Source organism: Bidens hawaiensis, unplaced genomic scaffold (assembly GCF_021521415.1).
Source record: "Bidens hawaiensis isolate Kalapana, Puna unplaced genomic scaffold, B.hawaiensis_p1.1 tig00011510_1, whole genome shotgun sequence".
NCBI lineage: Eukaryota > Viridiplantae > Streptophyta > Magnoliopsida > Asterales > Asteraceae > Bidens > Bidens hawaiensis.
Window position 1 is genome coordinate 212430 of NW_027491901.1, and position 18859 is coordinate 231288.

General features: G+C 36.4%; 2 protein-coding genes across 2 annotated transcripts; one reads left to right on the plus strand and one right to left on the minus strand.

Annotated features, from left to right (window-relative positions):
- Positions 1-238: 238 nt before the first annotated feature.
- On the minus strand, positions 239-6277 carry LOC143538196 (ubiquitin carboxyl-terminal hydrolase 24-like). The gene is made up of 7 exons (XM_077031803.1): positions 6170-6277; positions 3413-3946; positions 2658-2839; positions 2325-2572; positions 2110-2252; positions 1582-1758; positions 239-677 (listed from the first exon to the last, which is right to left on the minus strand). Exons 1-7 carry the CDS (start codon positions 6185-6187, stop codon positions 489-491), a joined length of 1491 nt encoding a protein of 496 aa, XP_076887918.1. The 5' UTR covers positions 6188-6277; the 3' UTR covers positions 239-488.
- Positions 6278-9839: 3562 nt separating this feature from the next.
- LOC143538191 (glycosyltransferase-like KOBITO 1) lies at positions 9840-17295 on the plus strand. Its single transcript, XM_077031796.1, has 11 exons — positions 9840-10157; positions 13201-13350; positions 13507-13559; positions 14705-14813; positions 14910-15044; positions 15379-15423; positions 15990-16177; positions 16332-16473; positions 16558-16604; positions 16682-16769; positions 16853-17295. Exons 1-11 carry the CDS (start codon positions 9855-9857, stop codon positions 17141-17143), a joined length of 1551 nt encoding a protein of 516 aa, XP_076887911.1. The 5' UTR covers positions 9840-9854; the 3' UTR covers positions 17144-17295.
- The last annotated feature ends 1564 nt before the right edge of the window (positions 17296-18859 follow it).

The window sequence follows — 18859 nt, forward strand, 5'->3', positions numbered from 1 at the left end:
ACAAATTTCACTTCAACTAACCTCTTATGCATACCGTAGCATTCAGTTTAATCTTATCTCCACGGGGGTTTCCTACCGTAACCTCCTTATTCCTTAACACTAATTATCCAATGCACGTTAGGGATTTACGTGATCTCATTGGTTGATATCGAATATACTATAACGACAAAATGCAAAACGAAACAACCCGATAAAACAAGTCAACAAAGATCAAACAAATGTATACTCAGCATTCCAATACTTCAAACCTCTAGACACCGAAGCAAAGAATATACATATCAATACTCTACATACACTGAACCTCACTTGCAAAACCATTCCTGACACTAACTTTGCCAATTCAATCAAACTTAACCAATCAATTTCCGATGACATCAGCTTTCCGGCAACAGCGTTTAAACTCGTGCCACATGGGCAGATCTCTGCGTGGGCCATCTCTTGTTGCGTTGGGCTGGGCCTTGTGCTAGAAAATAAGCCCATGTTCCTGTTTATAGTCTTTTGTAGAAGAGGATATAGGCTTGGTCATGCAAGACCTTGCTTTTGCTTATTGCGGTTACAGAAGCATCATCGAACCGAAACCATTGTTGGTTTGGATAACAAGCATCTGCAGTGTAATGCCCCTTTGAAGCTTCTCTCCCATGATGCGTTACTGATGAAATAAGTGTGTACTTTCGACCCTGCATATTTTTATTTGTGTCAAAAATATTAATCCTAACATAGACACGTTTAAAATCCTGGAAACCAAACACGGCACGTTTAACCCATTTATCTAAACAAGCAAAACTGGTAGTAATCACGTTGTAAATTTGTTAATTGGGTCGGCTGTTTTGATAAACGGGTTAAAAAGATCGTAAAGTAAACAGGTAAAACAAGTCTAACTTGAACAAGATCCATTTAACCCATTTATCTAAACGTGCCAAATGAGTGGCAGGGTAGTAATCAAGTTGTAAGCTTGTTGATCGAGTCGATTGGTTGTGATAAACAGGTCGTAAATAGGTTGGTGGGTCGACCTGTTCATTAAAACAGTTAAATATGTCTAACTCGAACACAGCCAGTTTAATTAAATAGATCAACCCGACCACCACCCGTTTACTAAACGGTTTTGATTATTTGTGTGTTTTGTTGGTGGCATCTCGAAAACTGTTACCCTACTTTTTATCTATTTTATTCAAGAGACAATTTCATATATACCCCCTAAAAGCTAAAATTATATAACATTCACCCTACCAAAAAAAAGTTATGTCAAATATACTCGTTCAAAATACTTAATACTTAAATTTTCGTACTTAACAATTTTATTAAATACACTTTATGACCTATATACCCTTCTTTTTTTCCTTACACTCCAGATTCTCATATCCTAATACACGTTTTAAGAGAAGAGTATAGATGTGACAAACTGAAAGTCGGTATATCTAATATAATATGTTATTATGACTTTTTGTGGGCAAATATGGCATCATACCAACTTACCAAGTTTTGAAATGGGTGCATGAGAAACTATCACATCACATACTTAGTATTTCTATAATGACTTGTGCTATATATGATTGCAATGAAAATGAATATAACAAGCATTACCTTTGTTGCAGCTGAAACAAGCAAATCACGACTTAACAGCAATTCGAGTGGGAAGCGCACGGATTTGTGTAATTTTGTACTTCCATTGGTTCCATAGCCAAACCGCTTCAGATGCAATATCATTATCTTTGGAAGTGTTTGTAAGTTAACAGATTTTCTGGCTGTCACAACTCCAGCCTAAAAGTCGATTTAACCATGTTTTATCAGCATATGCAAGCACAATGAATAGCTGTTTTTATACATCGTTAAAGTAATCACATATTCATATTATATATATATATGCATATGTATGTATTTATACATGTATGTATCTATATGTGTATCTATGTATAATTGTTTATGTAAGTATGAGTATTTATCTATATATTTATGTATCATTGTATATGTATATTATATAATTATCTATGCATGTATATAATATATGTATGTATAATTGCATATGTATGTATGCATATATTTATGTGTATGTATGTGTAAATATATAGATAAATATGTGTGTGTCAATGCAGCGATGTACTTGAATCATACCTTTCCAGATGTTGTTCGATACTCATCAAGTGTTTCTGGCATAGAATACAAACGAAGTGCGTCCTCAATATTAGCAACACCATCATGGGATATATCCAGATGCAGCAAAAGAAACGGTTGAACAGTAGCCGAATCTTTACTCCCTGCTAACACAAATACATTAGAAATGTACGCGTTACACCCAACAAATCAACCCCAAAACATTCATCCCTAACCTGCTGCCTTAACAACACTTCTCAATTGACCTCCAAAAATTGCACTCAGCTCTGAAGGAACAAAGTTTTGAGTTCTTGTTACCGCAGATTTGTTCTTGGGGCCCACGGTCTCCCAATCATCTTCTTCAACAGACGAAACAAATGATGACCCATTGCCATTAACAGTTGATGATTTTCCTTCAAGTTTTAGAAGTTCATCGTGCATTTGATGCATGATGAAACTTAAAAACTCTTGTGCATCTTCTTGCCTAAAAAGAAATTATTTCATGTGTTAACACTTAACATTAAATCGACTTTCGAACAATATTTTATAAAGCTGAGTTTAACACGTACCTGGGCCTCCCGGATATGCTATTGGGAACATCAGGAGTGAAATTCTTCAAGACTACTTCAAACATGGCGGGGCTAAAAGGTCGGCCCGTTTGCATATGGTTTAGGTCCTTTGAGATTGTGCCAGCTGGCATCTTGAATTCAGAAAGAAATTCACCAAATGCAGCCAATGTTGGATAGCCGGTCTAGATAAGATAATGCAAGATAACCTTTTTAGTTATGTTCATATAACATTTATATGTTACTATTGGCGTGTTTTCACAGTCGAGTTTTTTTTTTCTTTTTGGTCAGTCGGGTTAAAATTTTCAAGAAGTTCCAAGCATTTGGTTTAAAGTTTTTGCTTAAAACCAGTCGGGAAAAACAGTATCAAAACAGACTATAAATTTGGGCTATGTGACTTCTTATATATTACTAAAATATTTCATTATTTAAGTTGCACAAGACACATGATTGGGCTTTGCTTAACAAAACAATGCGTGCTGGTTTTCTAAGTTTCAGTTGTTGTAACATTATTGTTTTTTTCCTCATTTTATCATTGTATATGTATTTTTAATTACAAAAGACCTACTAAACCAAAACCGTGAAACCAAACAGAAGCCACTAACATTTAGTGTGGTTCGATTTGACTTTCAGACGTTAAACGTTACCAATGATTTGACTCACAATTTGACCTAAAAACCATCAAAGCCGGACTGTGAAAACTAGCATCTAATATAGAAAACAATTCACAACATTTGAATCTACAAAATGTAACAAACCTTGTGAGCAATACGCGTCCGTATACCCTGCAAAAGCTGAACTACTGGAGAACAAGACAAAAGAGCTTGTAGTGTAGCATTGAGAAAACACATGTTCCCCGAGTTAATTAACCCACGAGGTAATAAACACATCTCTAAATCATTTACATGATTTCCATCAATCAGGTTATTCATCTTCTCTTCTTTCACACTACCCAAAGTTTCAACTTTACTATTCACTACCGAATTAACGTTATCAACTTGTTTTGGGCCCATGTTACCATTATGATGCGGTGCTCCATTTTGTTTTGGATGTGCTAAAGCTTCAGGCTTGAGATTGTTGACGGGTTCGGTATGGTTAACTTTACCATTCTTGCAAACGCCAGTCGGGTTGTTATTTGATTCACCATTAAAACTACCAAAAGATATTTCATTCGATATCTTTAACGAATTAAGATCCACAGGTTTAGTTTTCACAGTCTTTTCGGCATTTTTAGATGGCTTATTAAGCCATGATTTGACTTCATCTTCAGAAAATGAACCAAATAACAGTACCTGCAAGATTAAATAATAAAATAAAGAATATTAGAATATTAGTTATTACCGACTATAAATGCATTATTACCAAACACACCCTTCAACCATTAACTCTGTTTCAAGCACATCTAGAGACCATTGTTAACTTGACAAGCATTTGCTATGCGAAAACTATGACCCGTAACATTGCCTCGTTTCCGTTCAAATTTTGACCAATATATGTATAAAATAATTAGAATATTTGACGATCATCTTGTATTAAATAGAATTAATTTCTTGTTTGTATGCTTTAACAGCCTTGTGTTCTTAGCTTTACGGTTTAGGGTACCATTTACCTCAGTCAAGAATAAAAAGTGTTTCATTGTAAGAAAGCATAGAAATATCTTTCCCATTAATCTCAAGGTTAAGACCATTGATGTGTTTTAAGGGTTTATAAACAACAAACGATGAATCATCAACCAGTTGGCAACGGTTTTCTACAATAACCACTACAAAATCCTAGTACAGGCAGTACTACTACATCTAGCGTGAACAACAACCATGCCCAGTAATAATCCCACCAATAGCAAAGCTATTTGTAGGGTCTGGCAAGGGTGGGATGTAGGCAAGCCATACCTCTATCCAAAAGAATAAAAAGGTTGCTTCTAATGAGACCCCCAACTCTAATCAAGACTTGCATCAAAAAGCATAGCATACAAATATATAGTGTCCGTATGTTAGTAGTGATTGTTTTAAAAAAGCACATGATTGAAAACCTACCATAAACCAAAGATGCCGTGTGTGTATGCGCGCGCGCGTGTGTAGAATAACAAGCAAAGGCTAGCAAAAAAATATAACCCCGCCTAAAGTTCATCAACCTTAATCGTATGTCTCCACGAGCTCCTATCCTGGACCATGTCCTTAGAGAAGTGTAATTCTACTAAATCCTGCTTAATCCTATCATCCCAAGTGAGTTTAGGTCTGTCTGCCTCTACTCCTCCTTCCCTCCACAGTGAGGGTTTCGACATCTAGCGTGAACCTGGCCTTAAATTGCACACATCATGCACGCATATCATAATAAAGAGCGCATCGCATATGTGATGCGTTTGCAACTCGCATCGGCATTTTTGGACAAAAAAGCAACAAAACGCAGCATACGCAACTTAAAACCATCCTCCATTCATACAATAAAAACTACCTCGTCTTATCGCATTCAAGCACAATAAAAGACTTCCTTAGCTTAAAAAAGCACAAAAGCTAGGCGAGGCTTTTGAGGTTTGTGGTTAGACTAATGACCTTATTAACATGTGCATCTTTAAGCAAAGAATAACTCTTGTTATGCTTGAATGCAATAAAGAGTAGATAGTGTTCAACATATGGACAACTGAGGACAGCGCTTCTAAATCATTTAAAAGCTACTCACTACTAACACACCAGATGCAATAGTACCACAAATACTAGAATCAAAGAACGACAAACTCATAATTAAAATTGTATAACATCATTGTGAACCGGTTGATGATTCCTTGCTTGTTTAGAACCCTACTACTCAAAAACCATATCAATAATCTTGATCTTGAGATTAATGAAAATAATATTTTATGATCAGTCACCAATTTTAAAGCGGATACAAGACCATCTTCAAAAGTTTCAAATTAGTTCAATGCATTTAATTTGAGCGTACAACATAAATAACACTAAAATCACCGAATATGAAAAAAAAATCCGCATATTTCAATCGAATGTGACGTCATATGAACTTCTCTAAAAGCAATCAAAATTGGGCAAAATATTAATAGTTCAAAACACGAAACCTATAGATGAGCTCAATAACATACGGGTGCCGATCCCAAATTTCCCAAAAACTTGGTTCCCGTACTGGTACCAAAAATGCTCGGAAAATACCAATACGGATCCCTACTTTGTTAAATAGCGGTACCGTACCAATCCAGAAACCTCAAATAGTCGGTACCGGACCAATCACGAAACCTCAAATAGTCGGTTCCGTACCAACCAAATAGTCAGTATCGTACCGATTCCGAAACCTCAAATAGTCGGTACCGTACCAATCCCGAAACCTCAGATATTCGGTACTGGACCGAACCGATCCCGAAACCTCAAATAGTTGGTATCATTTGCTCATCCCTAATTCTGGTAACCTAGCACAACTAACTAGATCATAGAAAACTAATTACCAACACTCTAAGCATCTTGAAATCAATCAAAATTACAAAAATTATTATCACTCACTCAGTCACTGACCTGAGGTTGATCAGTCATGGCGAAATCCGAAGTGGGTTGTTGATAATTACGAGTATAATAATAATCAACGACCAGCAGTAGTAAAATTTGAGTGCACGGAAGGTGTTTGATAAATGTCAATGAGGCTGCCGTGACGGTGATCAACGGTGGCGCATCGACGGTGGGGAATGAATACAAGAGGCGGCCTCGATTTTTTTAGGTTTAGGTTTTCTATTATTAAAATCTCTATACATATTTTGGTCCTTTTTGTTTACCACCTATTTGATTTCTTCTCGTTACTTGTTGAATTATTATTAGCATATAAACTATTTTTTTATGTTGTGCGGGGCTGCTGGCAAAGCCCCAACGTTGAAAATCGGGTGTTGGTAAAACCTGAGTTTTACGAAGGTGAGTCGACGCAAATTTGGTTGGCACTGGTTAGGTTCGTTACGTTATAGACACCGTTGGTAAATTTGAGTGTTAAAACCCAACAAAATTCATCAAATTAACATTTAAAAAAACAAAATATTTAAAATGATGTTTATTTGGTTGGCAAACCTGGGTGGTGGTAAAATCCAAGAGTTGTCGATCCAGGGCATTAAGATGGTAACTTGACACAAATTCGATCAGCTTCATTTACATTCATTTTGGTACTGGAGCTAAAAAACGCAAAAAAAAAAAAATTAAGGTGGATCAATGACCAATTGGGGGAGGGGGTCAATAAACTTGCGTGCTGGTAAAACCCGAGCGTTGTCGATCACGGGCGTTGAGGCGGCGAGTTTACCATATTGAGTCGGTTTTCCGTCAGTTTTATGAATGTGAGTCAACGCGAATTTGGTTGGCATTGGTTACGTTCGTTACGTTATAGACACCGTTGGTAAATTTGAGTGTTAAAACTCAGAAAAATTAATCAAATTAACATTAAAAAAACAAATTATTTAAAACGGTGTTTATTTGGTCGACAAACCTAGGTGGTGGTAAAATCCTAGAGTTGTCGGTCCAGGGCATTAAGATGGTAACTTGACACAAATTCGATCAACTTCATTTACATTTATCTTGGTACTGGAGCTAAAAAACGCAAAAAGAAAATTAATAAAAAAATAAAGGTGGATCAATGACCAATTGGGGGGTGGGGTCAATAAACTTGCGCACTGGTAAAACCCGAGCGTTGTCGGTCACAGACGTTGAGCTGACGAGTTTACCATATTGAGTCGGTTTTCCGTCAGTTTTGTTATGGTACCGGAACTCCAACAAATAAGAAATTAATGTTTGGGCGGTTTCCATTACATTCCTTATGGTAATTGAACTAAATAAAACAAAAGGTACAGCGTAATTCATGGTCTAATACGGTGCCGCCAGATGGCCTAATAGGGTACTTGCGGCACCAAAGTTCTTATTTATATATATAGTAATTATCAAATTTAGTGTTTGTGATCTATTGTTATGCATCGATTACAAGTGCTTAAAGCCTGGTCAAGTTGTCACCTGTTGTGATGTCTCTTCGTGATGTGGCAAGGCCATTGCGTGTCTTTTGAGGTTCGATTGCATTTATTGCGGGGGGGGGGGGGGGTTGTGCACTTTAACACAAGTGTTCGTTTGTGGTTTCTGTTTGCTTTGGTGGTTAATTGGCTTGATTTGGTAAGAATATGTTGCTTACATGCTGCAACTAGTGCATTGCGTCTTCAATTCTTTGTGTTCGTTTGCTTAATTAGGTTCAAAGTTTGTTCAATTTACTTTGTGTATTGCATTGATGGTATGATGTGATCAAATTCAAACCCTAGATAGAATATAAGGAATGACTACAAAGAGATAGGAGGTATTGTGAACGATAGGATTGCTTCTTGTTTGTATAAAACTATGCTAGTAAGAATAACTTGTCGAGAGTAAGTCTTCATTAGTAGCAACTAACAAGTGGATAAAAAGTTTGGATTTGGATAAAATATTGATGAATATGCAATGCAATGGTTGGGGCCTAGGGCAAATAGGTCTTGCATATTTATGGGCCCTAGTTGAAATGCATTCATAAAGGGCCTATTGGGCTTACATAGTGTTCATATGTATTGAAGAAGTGATGATAAATAGATGATTACATGATTAAACAAAAATACATACACAAACCTATTATATGTTATTATTCATATAAACTCTCTTTAGGCTTGAGTATGTGACACTTTCGGTAGATTCTTGCATTCCTCTCTAGGTAGCGTTTGGTATGTAAGAATGGAGATCGGAATGGGATGACTTATTGTGAGGAAATTGAGAAAAGTGTGTTTGGTTGATCAAATGAATGGGACGGCCAATTATCTAGTCCATTCTACACCCTAATTTCATTCCATCCATGCCCCCATGTTCTTTTTCATTTCATTCCATCTTTCACCCTACATCGCCTCCACCACCACCACCATCGACACCCACCACCATCAACCACCACCGTCGTTTCCACCAACCATCACTATCACCGTCCACCGCCGTTGTTACCGCCACCACCACCCACCGCCATCAACCATCGCCCCCTCACCACCATCGCCCCTGCCCACCATGCCTGCCGCCGCCACCACCACCACCCACCTCCAACCACCATTATCTCATGTCGCCCACTACCGCCCACCACCATCACCGCCCACCAAAGCCATGACCGCCACCTACTTCCCACCACCACTCACTACCGTTTTAATGTTCTTTTTTTTCTTCCTATCAAAATAATAATTCATTTCATTTCATTCAATTACTTCGTCCATTCCGTTACTTCGTACCAAAATTTTGTGGTGAAGTATCTGTCTTGCGCTAAATGCTTGAACGAGCCGGGTCAACTTCAATATGTGATGAAATCATTGAAGACGATGACTACTCCTTTGAAGTTTGGTAGAGGATCCACCTTTGGGAAAGGCAATGGATTGTGACTATAGAGGTAGGGTAACAAAAGTGACCCGCAAATCCAAGAAAGAGATCCGCGGATCACCAATAACACCAGCGGGTCATTAATGATACCCGCGGATGAAGATCCGCGGACTGCGAGAAGCCCCACAACAAGGAAGAAACAATAGAGACTCCTTACGTGGCAAAAAAGGGCAGTTATAACAACATAGTTTAGAAAATTACCATAACATTCCCTGAGAAGGACATCAAGCAATGAAAGAGGGACATATGGACACCTGGTAACAACCATGCACATGGCTAGCCTGTCGCACCCTATCAAAGCGCAACATGTGTCCATTCAGGTAGAAATGAATATCTAGACATGGCAACTTCACCAATCATCTTCCCCCATCCTCGGCTATAAATACCTTCATCGCTATCAGGAGGTACTCATTCACTCCTCAAACATTACATCAATCACTTTGTACTTTCTCTCCTTAAGAACATTACTTATTCTCACGCCGGAGGGTGGTTATGCGAAGACCCCACTCCCGTCATTCCCGTAGCAAGACTCACGGTGCTTGTTTTGTAGGAATCTGGCTGAGATCTGAATACGTCTTACTTGTTGGTTCGTGTTGTAGTTCATACTCGGTTGAAACATAGATCCGGTTCTCCCAGAATTAGATCCGTGCTTCTTCATAGTAAAGTGTTGTTGGGAAAGAGCTGATCAAATGCCAGGCACTGGAATATCATTAGGCGTAAGTTGATAAAATCTTCTCTAAAAAGGCAAATTAAAAAACCAAACCTTTCGTCTTCGTCTGACTCACCAAACACTCAACCAGCATCCTGAATGGCAAAACCAGCAGCGCAAACAACTGCCGCCACCAACCACTCTTTCGCATCGAAACTAATCCTCCTCCTCACTCTCCTCCCAATCACACTCGCCGCCTTCGCCTTTGTTCTCCAATGGCGCGGCGGCGGTGTTGTAGACGTCCACGATTCAGCTTCTCACCTTCAGTTCCCCGGCATGGACTCCTCGCCACTCGCTACCGTTACCGAACACCACTCCGCATCGGATTGCCTATCGTTAGCTCAATCTCAATCGTCTTCTCCTTATTATCAGTTTCACTATCATACAAATCTTAAACCTAAGGTATCATCGAGTATTATTATATTATTAATTCATTTAGTTTGTGGATCTGGCGTTCTAATTTTGAATTAATGAGACAAGATGCTTTTGCTTCAGATCATGAATTCAGTTATTCTGTATGTAAATATTGATGAATCTGCTAATTGTGAGTTAATGCTAGCTGATTTGATATGATATTATTGCTAGTGAAGTGATTGACTATTTATTAATTTATTTAGTGGATCTGGCATTGTAATTTCTTTTCCGTGTGAATTTGAGATTAATTAGGCTTTATAAGTATGAATTAGGCCTGTAGTTATTATGTTTATACAGTTTAGGTTAATGACAGAAGATGCTTTTACTTCAGGTCGTATGTGGTATTACACTAAATTTAGGTGTTTTTTATTGAAAAGTTCAATGAATCTGCTAATTGCGTGTTAATGCTAGCTGATTTGATACGATATTACTAGTGAAGTGAGTTTCAAATTAGTGGATCTGGCTTTCATGTGATGTTTAAATTTGGGATGAATTAGGTTTATACATGAAGTCAGTTAATGAGGTTTATACATGAATTAGGTTTAGGTTAATGAGAGAAGATGCCTTTATTTCAGATCATGAAGTCAGTTATTCTGTATGTGAAATTACACTGAATTTAGGTGTTTTTATTGAAAAATTCGATGAATATGAGTTAATGCTAGCTGATTTTGTTGCGGTTTCTGTGAGAATTAGGGGTGGCAAATGGACCCATGGGTTGTAATAAAATGTATATAATGGGTCAGAATGGGTCAAGCTAAAAGAAGAAAATGATTGAAATGGGTCTAAACAGGTTGACATTTCTTGAGTTATTTTTTTCTTTTTTCCTTTTTATGGAACAAGAAAAACGGAGAAAACTTTTTAGGTTTTTTACTTTTTTAGCTTTTGATTTATATTTCGAGTTATGATCTTTTAATTATTTTTTTGATCTTTTTAATGAGGGGTTTTTATTGAAATTACACTGAATTTAGGTGTTTTTATTGAAAAATTCGATGAATATGAGTTAATGCTAGCTGATTTTGTTGCGGTTTCTGTGAGAATTAGGGGTGGCAAATGGACCCATGGGTTGTAATAAAATGTATATAATGGGTCAGAATGGGTCAAGCTAAAAGAAGAAAATGATTGAAATGGGTCTAAACAGGTTGACATTTCTTGAGTTATTTTTTTTCTTTTTTCCTTTTTATGGAACAAGAAAAACGGAGAAAACTTTTTAGTTTTTTTACTTTTTTAGCTTTTGATTTATATTTCGAGTTATGATCTTTTAATTATTTTTTTGATCTTTTTAATGAGGGGTTTTTGAAATGGGCCAAAATGGGTTGGGGTTTCAGAAACCCCTCACTAAAGTATTCAAAAAATAAAAAATCATAACTCGAAATATAAATCAAAAACTAAAAAAGTAAAAAAAACTAAAAAGTTTCCTCCGTTTTTCTCGTTCCATAAAAAAAAAACTCAAGAAATGTCAACCCATTTTGACCCGTTTCAATCATTTTCTTCTTTTAGCTTGACCCATTCTGACCCATTATATACATTTTATTACAACCCATTCAACCCATGGGTCACATTTGCCACCCCTAGTGAGAACAGATGTTTAAGTTTTGTTGTGAGTGAAGTGATTGAGTAGTAATTTAGTTAGTGGATCTGGCATTGTAATTTGTTCCGAGTGAATTTGAGATAAATTAGGTTTATACAGTTTAGGTTTTGGTTAAGGTTAATGAGAGAAGATGCTTTTGCTTCAGATAATGAATTCAGTTATTCTGTATGCATGTGAAATTACACTAAATTTTAGGTGTTTTTTATTGAATACTACGATGAATATGCTAATTGTGAGCTAATGCTAGCTGATTTTGTTGCAGTTTCTGTGAGAATTGATGTCTGAGTTTCTTTGCGAGTGAAGTGATGGTTATGGCATTGTAATTTTGTTCCATATGAATTTGAGATAAATTAGGTTTTATATGTATGAATCTTCAAGTGAAATTTTAATTTGTTTGGGATGAGGCCTGTAGTTATGCAGTTTAGATTAATGTGAGAGGATGCTTTTGCTTTGGATCATGAATTCAGCTATTCTGTATGTGAAATCACACTAAATTAAGGTGTTTTTATTGAAAAGTTCCATGAATTTGCTAATTGTGAGTTAATGCTAGCTGATTTGGTGTGATATTGCTCGTGAAGTGAGTTTTAAATTAGTGGATTTGACATTATAGGTTCCATGTGGAATTTGAATTTCAAATGTGTTAGGTTTCATATGTATGAATCTTAAAGTGGAAGTTAATTTAGTTTTGGATGAGACTTATAGTTCTTACATCTATAGAGTTTAGGTTAATGAGGGAAGATGCTTTTGCTTGTTCAGATTATGAAGTTAGCTATTCTATATGTGAAGTCACACTAAGTTTACATGTTTCTTTGAAAATTTTGATGATTTAGGTTTCATATATGTAATTATTACATTTATGCAGTTTAGATTAATGAGAGAAGATTATTTTGCTTGTTCAGAATTCAGATCGTGAATTTAGTTGTTCTGGATGTGAAATTACTCTAATTTTAGGTGTTTTTAGTTCAAAATTCCATGAAGCTGCTAACTTTGAGTTAATGCTAGCTGATCTGATATGGCGCTTCTTATCAATTTGGGGTTTTAGCCTTTAGGCACACACTGCCATTAGGGTTCATGTTGGCTACAATTTCTCCTGTAAATAGATTTATATGTTGTAAAACTACATGATATTCTCTTAGACTTTCCAACCTCGTAGCATCTTTAGATGGATTTGCTGTTTTATCTTTAAACCGCTGGATTGTATGACTGAACATACTCAAATTTATACTTATGAGTTACAGGACACAGTGTTGGGATACCTAACATTGTGTTTTATCTATTTCTGCTGTTGCTTTTTCTTTGATTCAAGTTATGGAGTTTTCTGATTCTGCATGCTCCACCCCTGCAGTAATTAGTATTCATATTATATTTGTTTTTTGCGTCACTGATAAGTTATTCTTTTCATCACTATGACTTGTTTTAACAGTTTAATCTATATGTGATCAGATATGTATTACAACTAGTACATCTGCTGGATTAGATCAGATCTTGCCTTGGATGTTCTATCATAAAGTACTTGGGGTTGGGACCTTCTTTCTGTTTGTTGAAGGCAAAGCTGCATCTCCAACTGTTTCAAAAGTTCTTGAATCTATTCCTGTAAGTTTCAACTTCCACGGCCCCACCTTTATTTGTAGATAAATCTTCTATTAGATTGATTATTTCATTGTTTATATTTACAATGTTTATTCTGTTATACGAAGTTACTTATAGTCTTATTGAAAACTGTGACATAATGTTTGTTTTTGTTTTTAGGGGGTCAGAGTCATATACAGAACAAAAGAATTAGAAGAGCAACAAGCTAACAGGTTAGTAGCTTGTCCATGTAACTATTTGATTTGAGGTTGTGCGACATGCTCTAGTTTTTTTCATTCATGAAACCCTCAAGTATAGCTCAAGAACAATCAGATATATGAATAGGGAAAATTTTAAGGCAAATTTTATTTTAGTAATCCAAAATATGACCCATTGGCCGATAATAATTCCTACCGATAATGTGACCAATGACACTCCTAAATTAGTGTCTAGGCTTGGCAAACTGGGAGTGGGCTGGTCGGGTGGGGTTGATTCACCGGTCAGGACGGGCTTGGGTTAAAATGAGCCGCTTAAATAGTTATCAATTTGCTTTCGGGCGAAAATTGTTTGTAGTCAAAAGGGAGCCAGGCTGAAATGAGTTGTTTAGAAAAAGTACCAAAATAGGTTTACCCGCTATATTATTTTATGGTGGCTAGTGATGACTGGTGACAGTGGAGGTGGTTGCAGCGGCGGTGGTGGGAATGACTACGAGGTTGCATCAGGGGTTGCGGCGGCGGTAGGCGTGTCAGCTGTGGCGGTGGCGACACTAGTAGGTGGTGGGGAGAAACATGGTCATAAGTGGTGCTAACCCATTTAAACCTTTTTTAAGTTAACAAGTTCTATAATTCTTGCTTGTTGACTGATATGAGGTGACCCCAATTGACTAATTTGAGGTGTCCCGATTTGACCCATATACAATTTATTTTTGCCCAAATCAAGAATGGTTCAAGATTGCCACCTGTACTTCTATGTTTCACTTTCGTTGCTAACTGCATTCTCACTCTTAACGAAAAGTTATTCCGCTTGCCCCTAGCTGTCATTTATGCCGTTTCAAAAAAATTTACAACATTTTGATTGCGACTAAAATCAGTTGACTGTTTAGTAGGGCAGACAAAGTTGCTGAAACTGAAAGTTAGGAATGTTATTGGTCACATTGCCAGTATTGATAATTTTGACCAATCGGTCATAGTTTCAATCAATCAATCAATCACACCCAGTAAAAATCCCATTAATAGCACAACTAGTAGCAGGGCCATAGTTTGAATTATTAAAATCTAATTAGTCTTATTTAATGTAAACATGTTTTAGTTATCATTTTTTACTGTTTGCTTGAAAATTAACATGCAAATTTTCTGATTTTTTATTTTGGCATCAAAAGTCGGATCTGGAATGAAACGTGGTTGTCAAGTTTCTTTTATAAACCATGTAACTATGAGCTTTTTGTAAAGCAATCGCTCAATATGGAAATGGCTATAGTTATGGCAAGGGTATGTATTTTTCTTCTTTTTATATTATAGCATAAAAACACCATCAATTATGCTGTTATTGATAGTTCATGACATTTTTGTTTGTGAAATTGTTAGAATTCAGGCGTGGATTGGATACTTCATCTTGACACAGATGAATTGATACACCCGGCTGGTGGTGGGGAATATTCTTTAAGGAAGTTACTTCGTGATATTCCTAGTGATGTGGATATGGTGGTTTTTCCAAATTATGTATGTTATGCAATCTGTCTAGTGAGAATATTTGCACTAGTTATTATTGTTTTTGCAGTGCTCATTCCCGATTGCTAGAATTAAGGTGTTTTTTGGGTTAATGAAACTCGCAAACACAATTAAGTAATCGGTATACACTTAATTAAAGGATCAAGTTAACAAGCATAATACTTTGCTTTTTCTAATTTTAATATTTTAAAGTTGTTCATCATGGGAATAAGTTTGACCTATTTAATCATCTATTATTGACTAAGTTAATTATAAATTACCAACGACATGCTATTAACTTATTAACCAACAACTGACACTTTCTTTTGGTCTTCGTTTTGTACAGGAGAGCAGTGTAGAGCGCGATGACATCAAGGATCCTTTTATAGAGGTAATTTACTTGTGTAAACAAGACATTTCTCAAACATTTGACTGGAACCTTTAAAAAGCGAACCGTATTACATGGTTCTTGGTTCGGTGTTTAACCAAGTCGAATAACTGAACTGACTTAGTTATTTGGTTTTGAGACCGTACCAAGTTAGTTATTTGGCTCTGAAAATCGAACCGAGTTAGTTATATTGGGCTCAATAACATTTCGTCCTTTTCAAAACCGAGGAACCTGAAACTCGAACCAAAGAACACTCATCTTGTTAAATTTGGTTTTTCGGTTAAAACCGAAATCGAATTGTTAAACGCTTATTATGTTAAAACTTGTTACAGTTTGTATCTGAAATCGAATCGATTAACAATTATTTTGTTAAATTTTGGTTTTGGTTTTTTAGTTTCAAATGGAAACCGAACCAAATTTAAAATCAAATTTGGTTTAGGGTTTGGTTTGACCGAAAAGTTAATCAAAACCAAGGAACCTGTACTAGGAACTCGAAAACCGAACCGATAAGCACCCCCACTAGAATCAAACAGCAGAAACTTGATTTTTTTTTGTATGCATTTAATTAGGTATCAATGTTTAAAAGGAACTATGATCATCTTCCAAAGGACACGTACTTTGGCATGTACAAAGAATCTACTCGCGGGAATCCAAATTACTTTTTAACTTATGGGAACGGAAAATCAGTTGCTCGGGTTCAGGATCATTTAAGACCTAACGGTGCTCACAGGTGGCACAATTACATGAAAACTCCAAAGTAATTTCTCTAATCTTTTTTACTTTATAGCCTAAAAAAGGGATATTAAATAACCAATATCAGTGTTTTTTCTGTTTGAAGTTGTGATATTGAATAACCATTTTAATTGATGAATTTACCAAAAAGGACATGCTTGTATGATTATTTTACACAGGGAGATAAAACTGGAAGAAGCTGCTGTTCTACATTATACATATGCTAAATTCTCTGATTTGACATCGAGGCGCGATAGATGTGGATGCAAGCCTACTAAAGATGATGTCAAAAGATGCTTTATGTTAGAATTTGATCGAGCCGTAAGTTCATCAAATTATTTCTGATTGTTTTTCTTATAACCAATTGAGTTTATTTAATCGTTTCTTGTAATATTATTGGTTCAGGCATTCATAGTTGCTTCGACTGCTACAGAAGAAGAAAAGCTAAATTGGTAAATCTTAAACCTTCTAACTTTATAAATTAAATTTGATTTACTTTATAATTGATTATGGTTGTCATTTATGCTAGGTATCGTGAGCATGTGGTGTGGACCGACAAAACAATAAACTTGAAATTGTTAAGAAAAGGGATTTTAACTCGCATATACGCCCCATCGGTAAGAGTTATACTTTTAAGCCTTAAAAAAAATAATAGCGCGTTTATTGTGGCTACAAAAACTATGTTAATATATTATTACAGGTTATTATTGAGGGTTTGAAGGAATCAGGTGTGTTTAGCTCGGTGATTGCTAACGCCAATACAACTCTGTCACGGGATAAATTCTTAGCTTCTATAGAGAGTAGTAACTCTTCGAGGACTAGTGGGGCCCGATCACCATCCCCAAGGAAGATAAGAAGAAACCCAGAGAACGAATCCCAAGCAACTGTTAGGAAGGCTTTGGAAGTTACAGAGTTTCAGCAAGTAGCTGTGCCACCGTTGTCTCCCCCAGGCCCCACTATGGAAAACGAGGTCATATCCGAGACCAGATAATTGATAGTTGTAGAGTTGACTTTGACTTGATATGAGTTGACTTTTGCTTGATTGAGGGATGTTCCCGATCATATTAGCCAAGCGTGCAGGGAAGTTGCGGGTTGGGGGTTTAGAAACATACTTGATTTGAGTCTTATTATGTGAAATATGTATAGGTGTATTTAAAATGTGAAGTATGACTTTGATCAATATGTATTCATCCTTTTGCTTGCTTAACTTTGATGTGACGTATAGTCGTATAGATGTATTTGGGCTTGAGCAAGCGTGCTTAGCGAGCTTGGTTTATGTAGGTTTGCTGAGTTCACGAGCCCGTGGGTTGTATTAATGCCTGACTTGGATAAAATTTGACAAAACATGACAACTTCACAAACCTTTATATGACTCTAGGATGGTGAATTCTCTTGGGATAATTATATGATAATTGACCATGACAGGCGTGCTCATAGTTTCCTTTCTTAGCCATGGTGAGTTGGTGACCCATCATATAAACCCGTGTGTTTCATGTTTAAAAAGGATAAATACCGTCTCAGAAAGGTTTATTCGAGGTGGGGATAGTTATAAACGCAGTTCAAAAAATGAAAAAAATAAACAATAATTTAGTTAGTTATTGTGAGAATCATATTAGCACTTAAAACTTATTGCTTTAGCTATAATGCGTTGTGTTTCATGCTTAGAGCATTCCTAGCCCATTCCTTATCAAATCCATGTAATTATACTAAAAATCACTATCTTTTCTCTCCACCAGCTCCTCTCCTCGCATCCCCAACTATAAATGTCACAAAACATCACATCAAAGAAGGCATCTGTCATGAAGTCTCTTAGAAGAGCTTCATCCCCAACCATCATTCAAACCAGGTCAGGCATGGTCCATTCCTTATGTAATACCCTCCCGGCTTCATGCACACACCTGCTATATTCATTACAAATGCCACAAAATAATTGTTCTTTTCAACTAAATAATATCTTTTTATATATTTATTATTATTTTGTTTTCTCTCTCATCAATTCATAACCACTTTCAGAAAATATTAAAAAAATTATACGATATGAAAGTGGAAATTATGAATACCAAACTTAAATTTAAACTTGTTTCATGTTTGTAAACAGTAAATATCAAAGTTATTAGTTAAGGTTAGACTCGAAATCCCTTATATTACAGGTTGCAAATTTCAACCCATCAACTCACCAACCCGACATGCTCAACGTCGCATTTCTTTATATTATATAGGGGGGGTGGTTTTGCAATATTGATCTGATATAAAATATAAAATAACATCCATCCATCCATCCATCCATCCATCCATCCCAGTGTGGATATTGGATAACGTTGATGGCGAGTCTCACAACACCCTCTTTCCTCCTCGGCCTCGATTATTATTCATCTCCGTCACCGTTGCCGTTGTCGATTAGTGGTAAAGAAGCATCTAGGTCTGGGCGGAGAGGGAGAGGGTTGGTAGCCACACGAGCGGGGCCACCAGGCACCAGCACTTACCTCTTCGCGTTCCTCTTTCCACTCTCTCTTCTCGCTGTCACAGTCTTCACTTCCATCCAGATTTCCGATAAACTCGACCGACAATTCTATCAAGAGGTAATAATAATAATAATAATAATAATAATCATAATAATAATAATAATAATAATCATAATAAGTGTTTGATGAAACCATCGCGTGTCATTTTATTGTTGAAAATTTTTGGATCGACTTCGGACACAGGT

Excerpts from the sequence above, each read along its gene's own strand:
- LOC143538196 (XM_077031803.1), bottom strand. Across the intron at positions 2,573-2,657 it reads AGCATATCCGGGAGGCCCAG|GCAAGAAGATGCACAAGAGT; the intron begins GTACGTGTTAAA and ends ATTTCTTTTTAG. Across the intron at positions 2,253-2,324 it reads AAGTGTTGTTAAGGCAGCAG|GGAGTAAAGATTCGGCTACT; the intron begins GTTAGGGATGAA and ends TTGTGTTAGCAG.
- LOC143538191 (XM_077031796.1), top strand. The coding sequence starts at position 9,855 with ATGGCAAAACCAGCAGCGCAAACAACTGCCGCCACCAACCACTCTTTC. Across the intron at positions 13,351-13,506 it reads AAGTTCTTGAATCTATTCCT|GGGGTCAGAGTCATATACAG; the intron begins GTAAGTTTCAAC and ends TTTTGTTTTTAG. Across the intron at positions 16,474-16,557 it reads TGTTAGAATTTGATCGAGCC|GCATTCATAGTTGCTTCGAC; the intron begins GTAAGTTCATCA and ends TTATTGGTTCAG.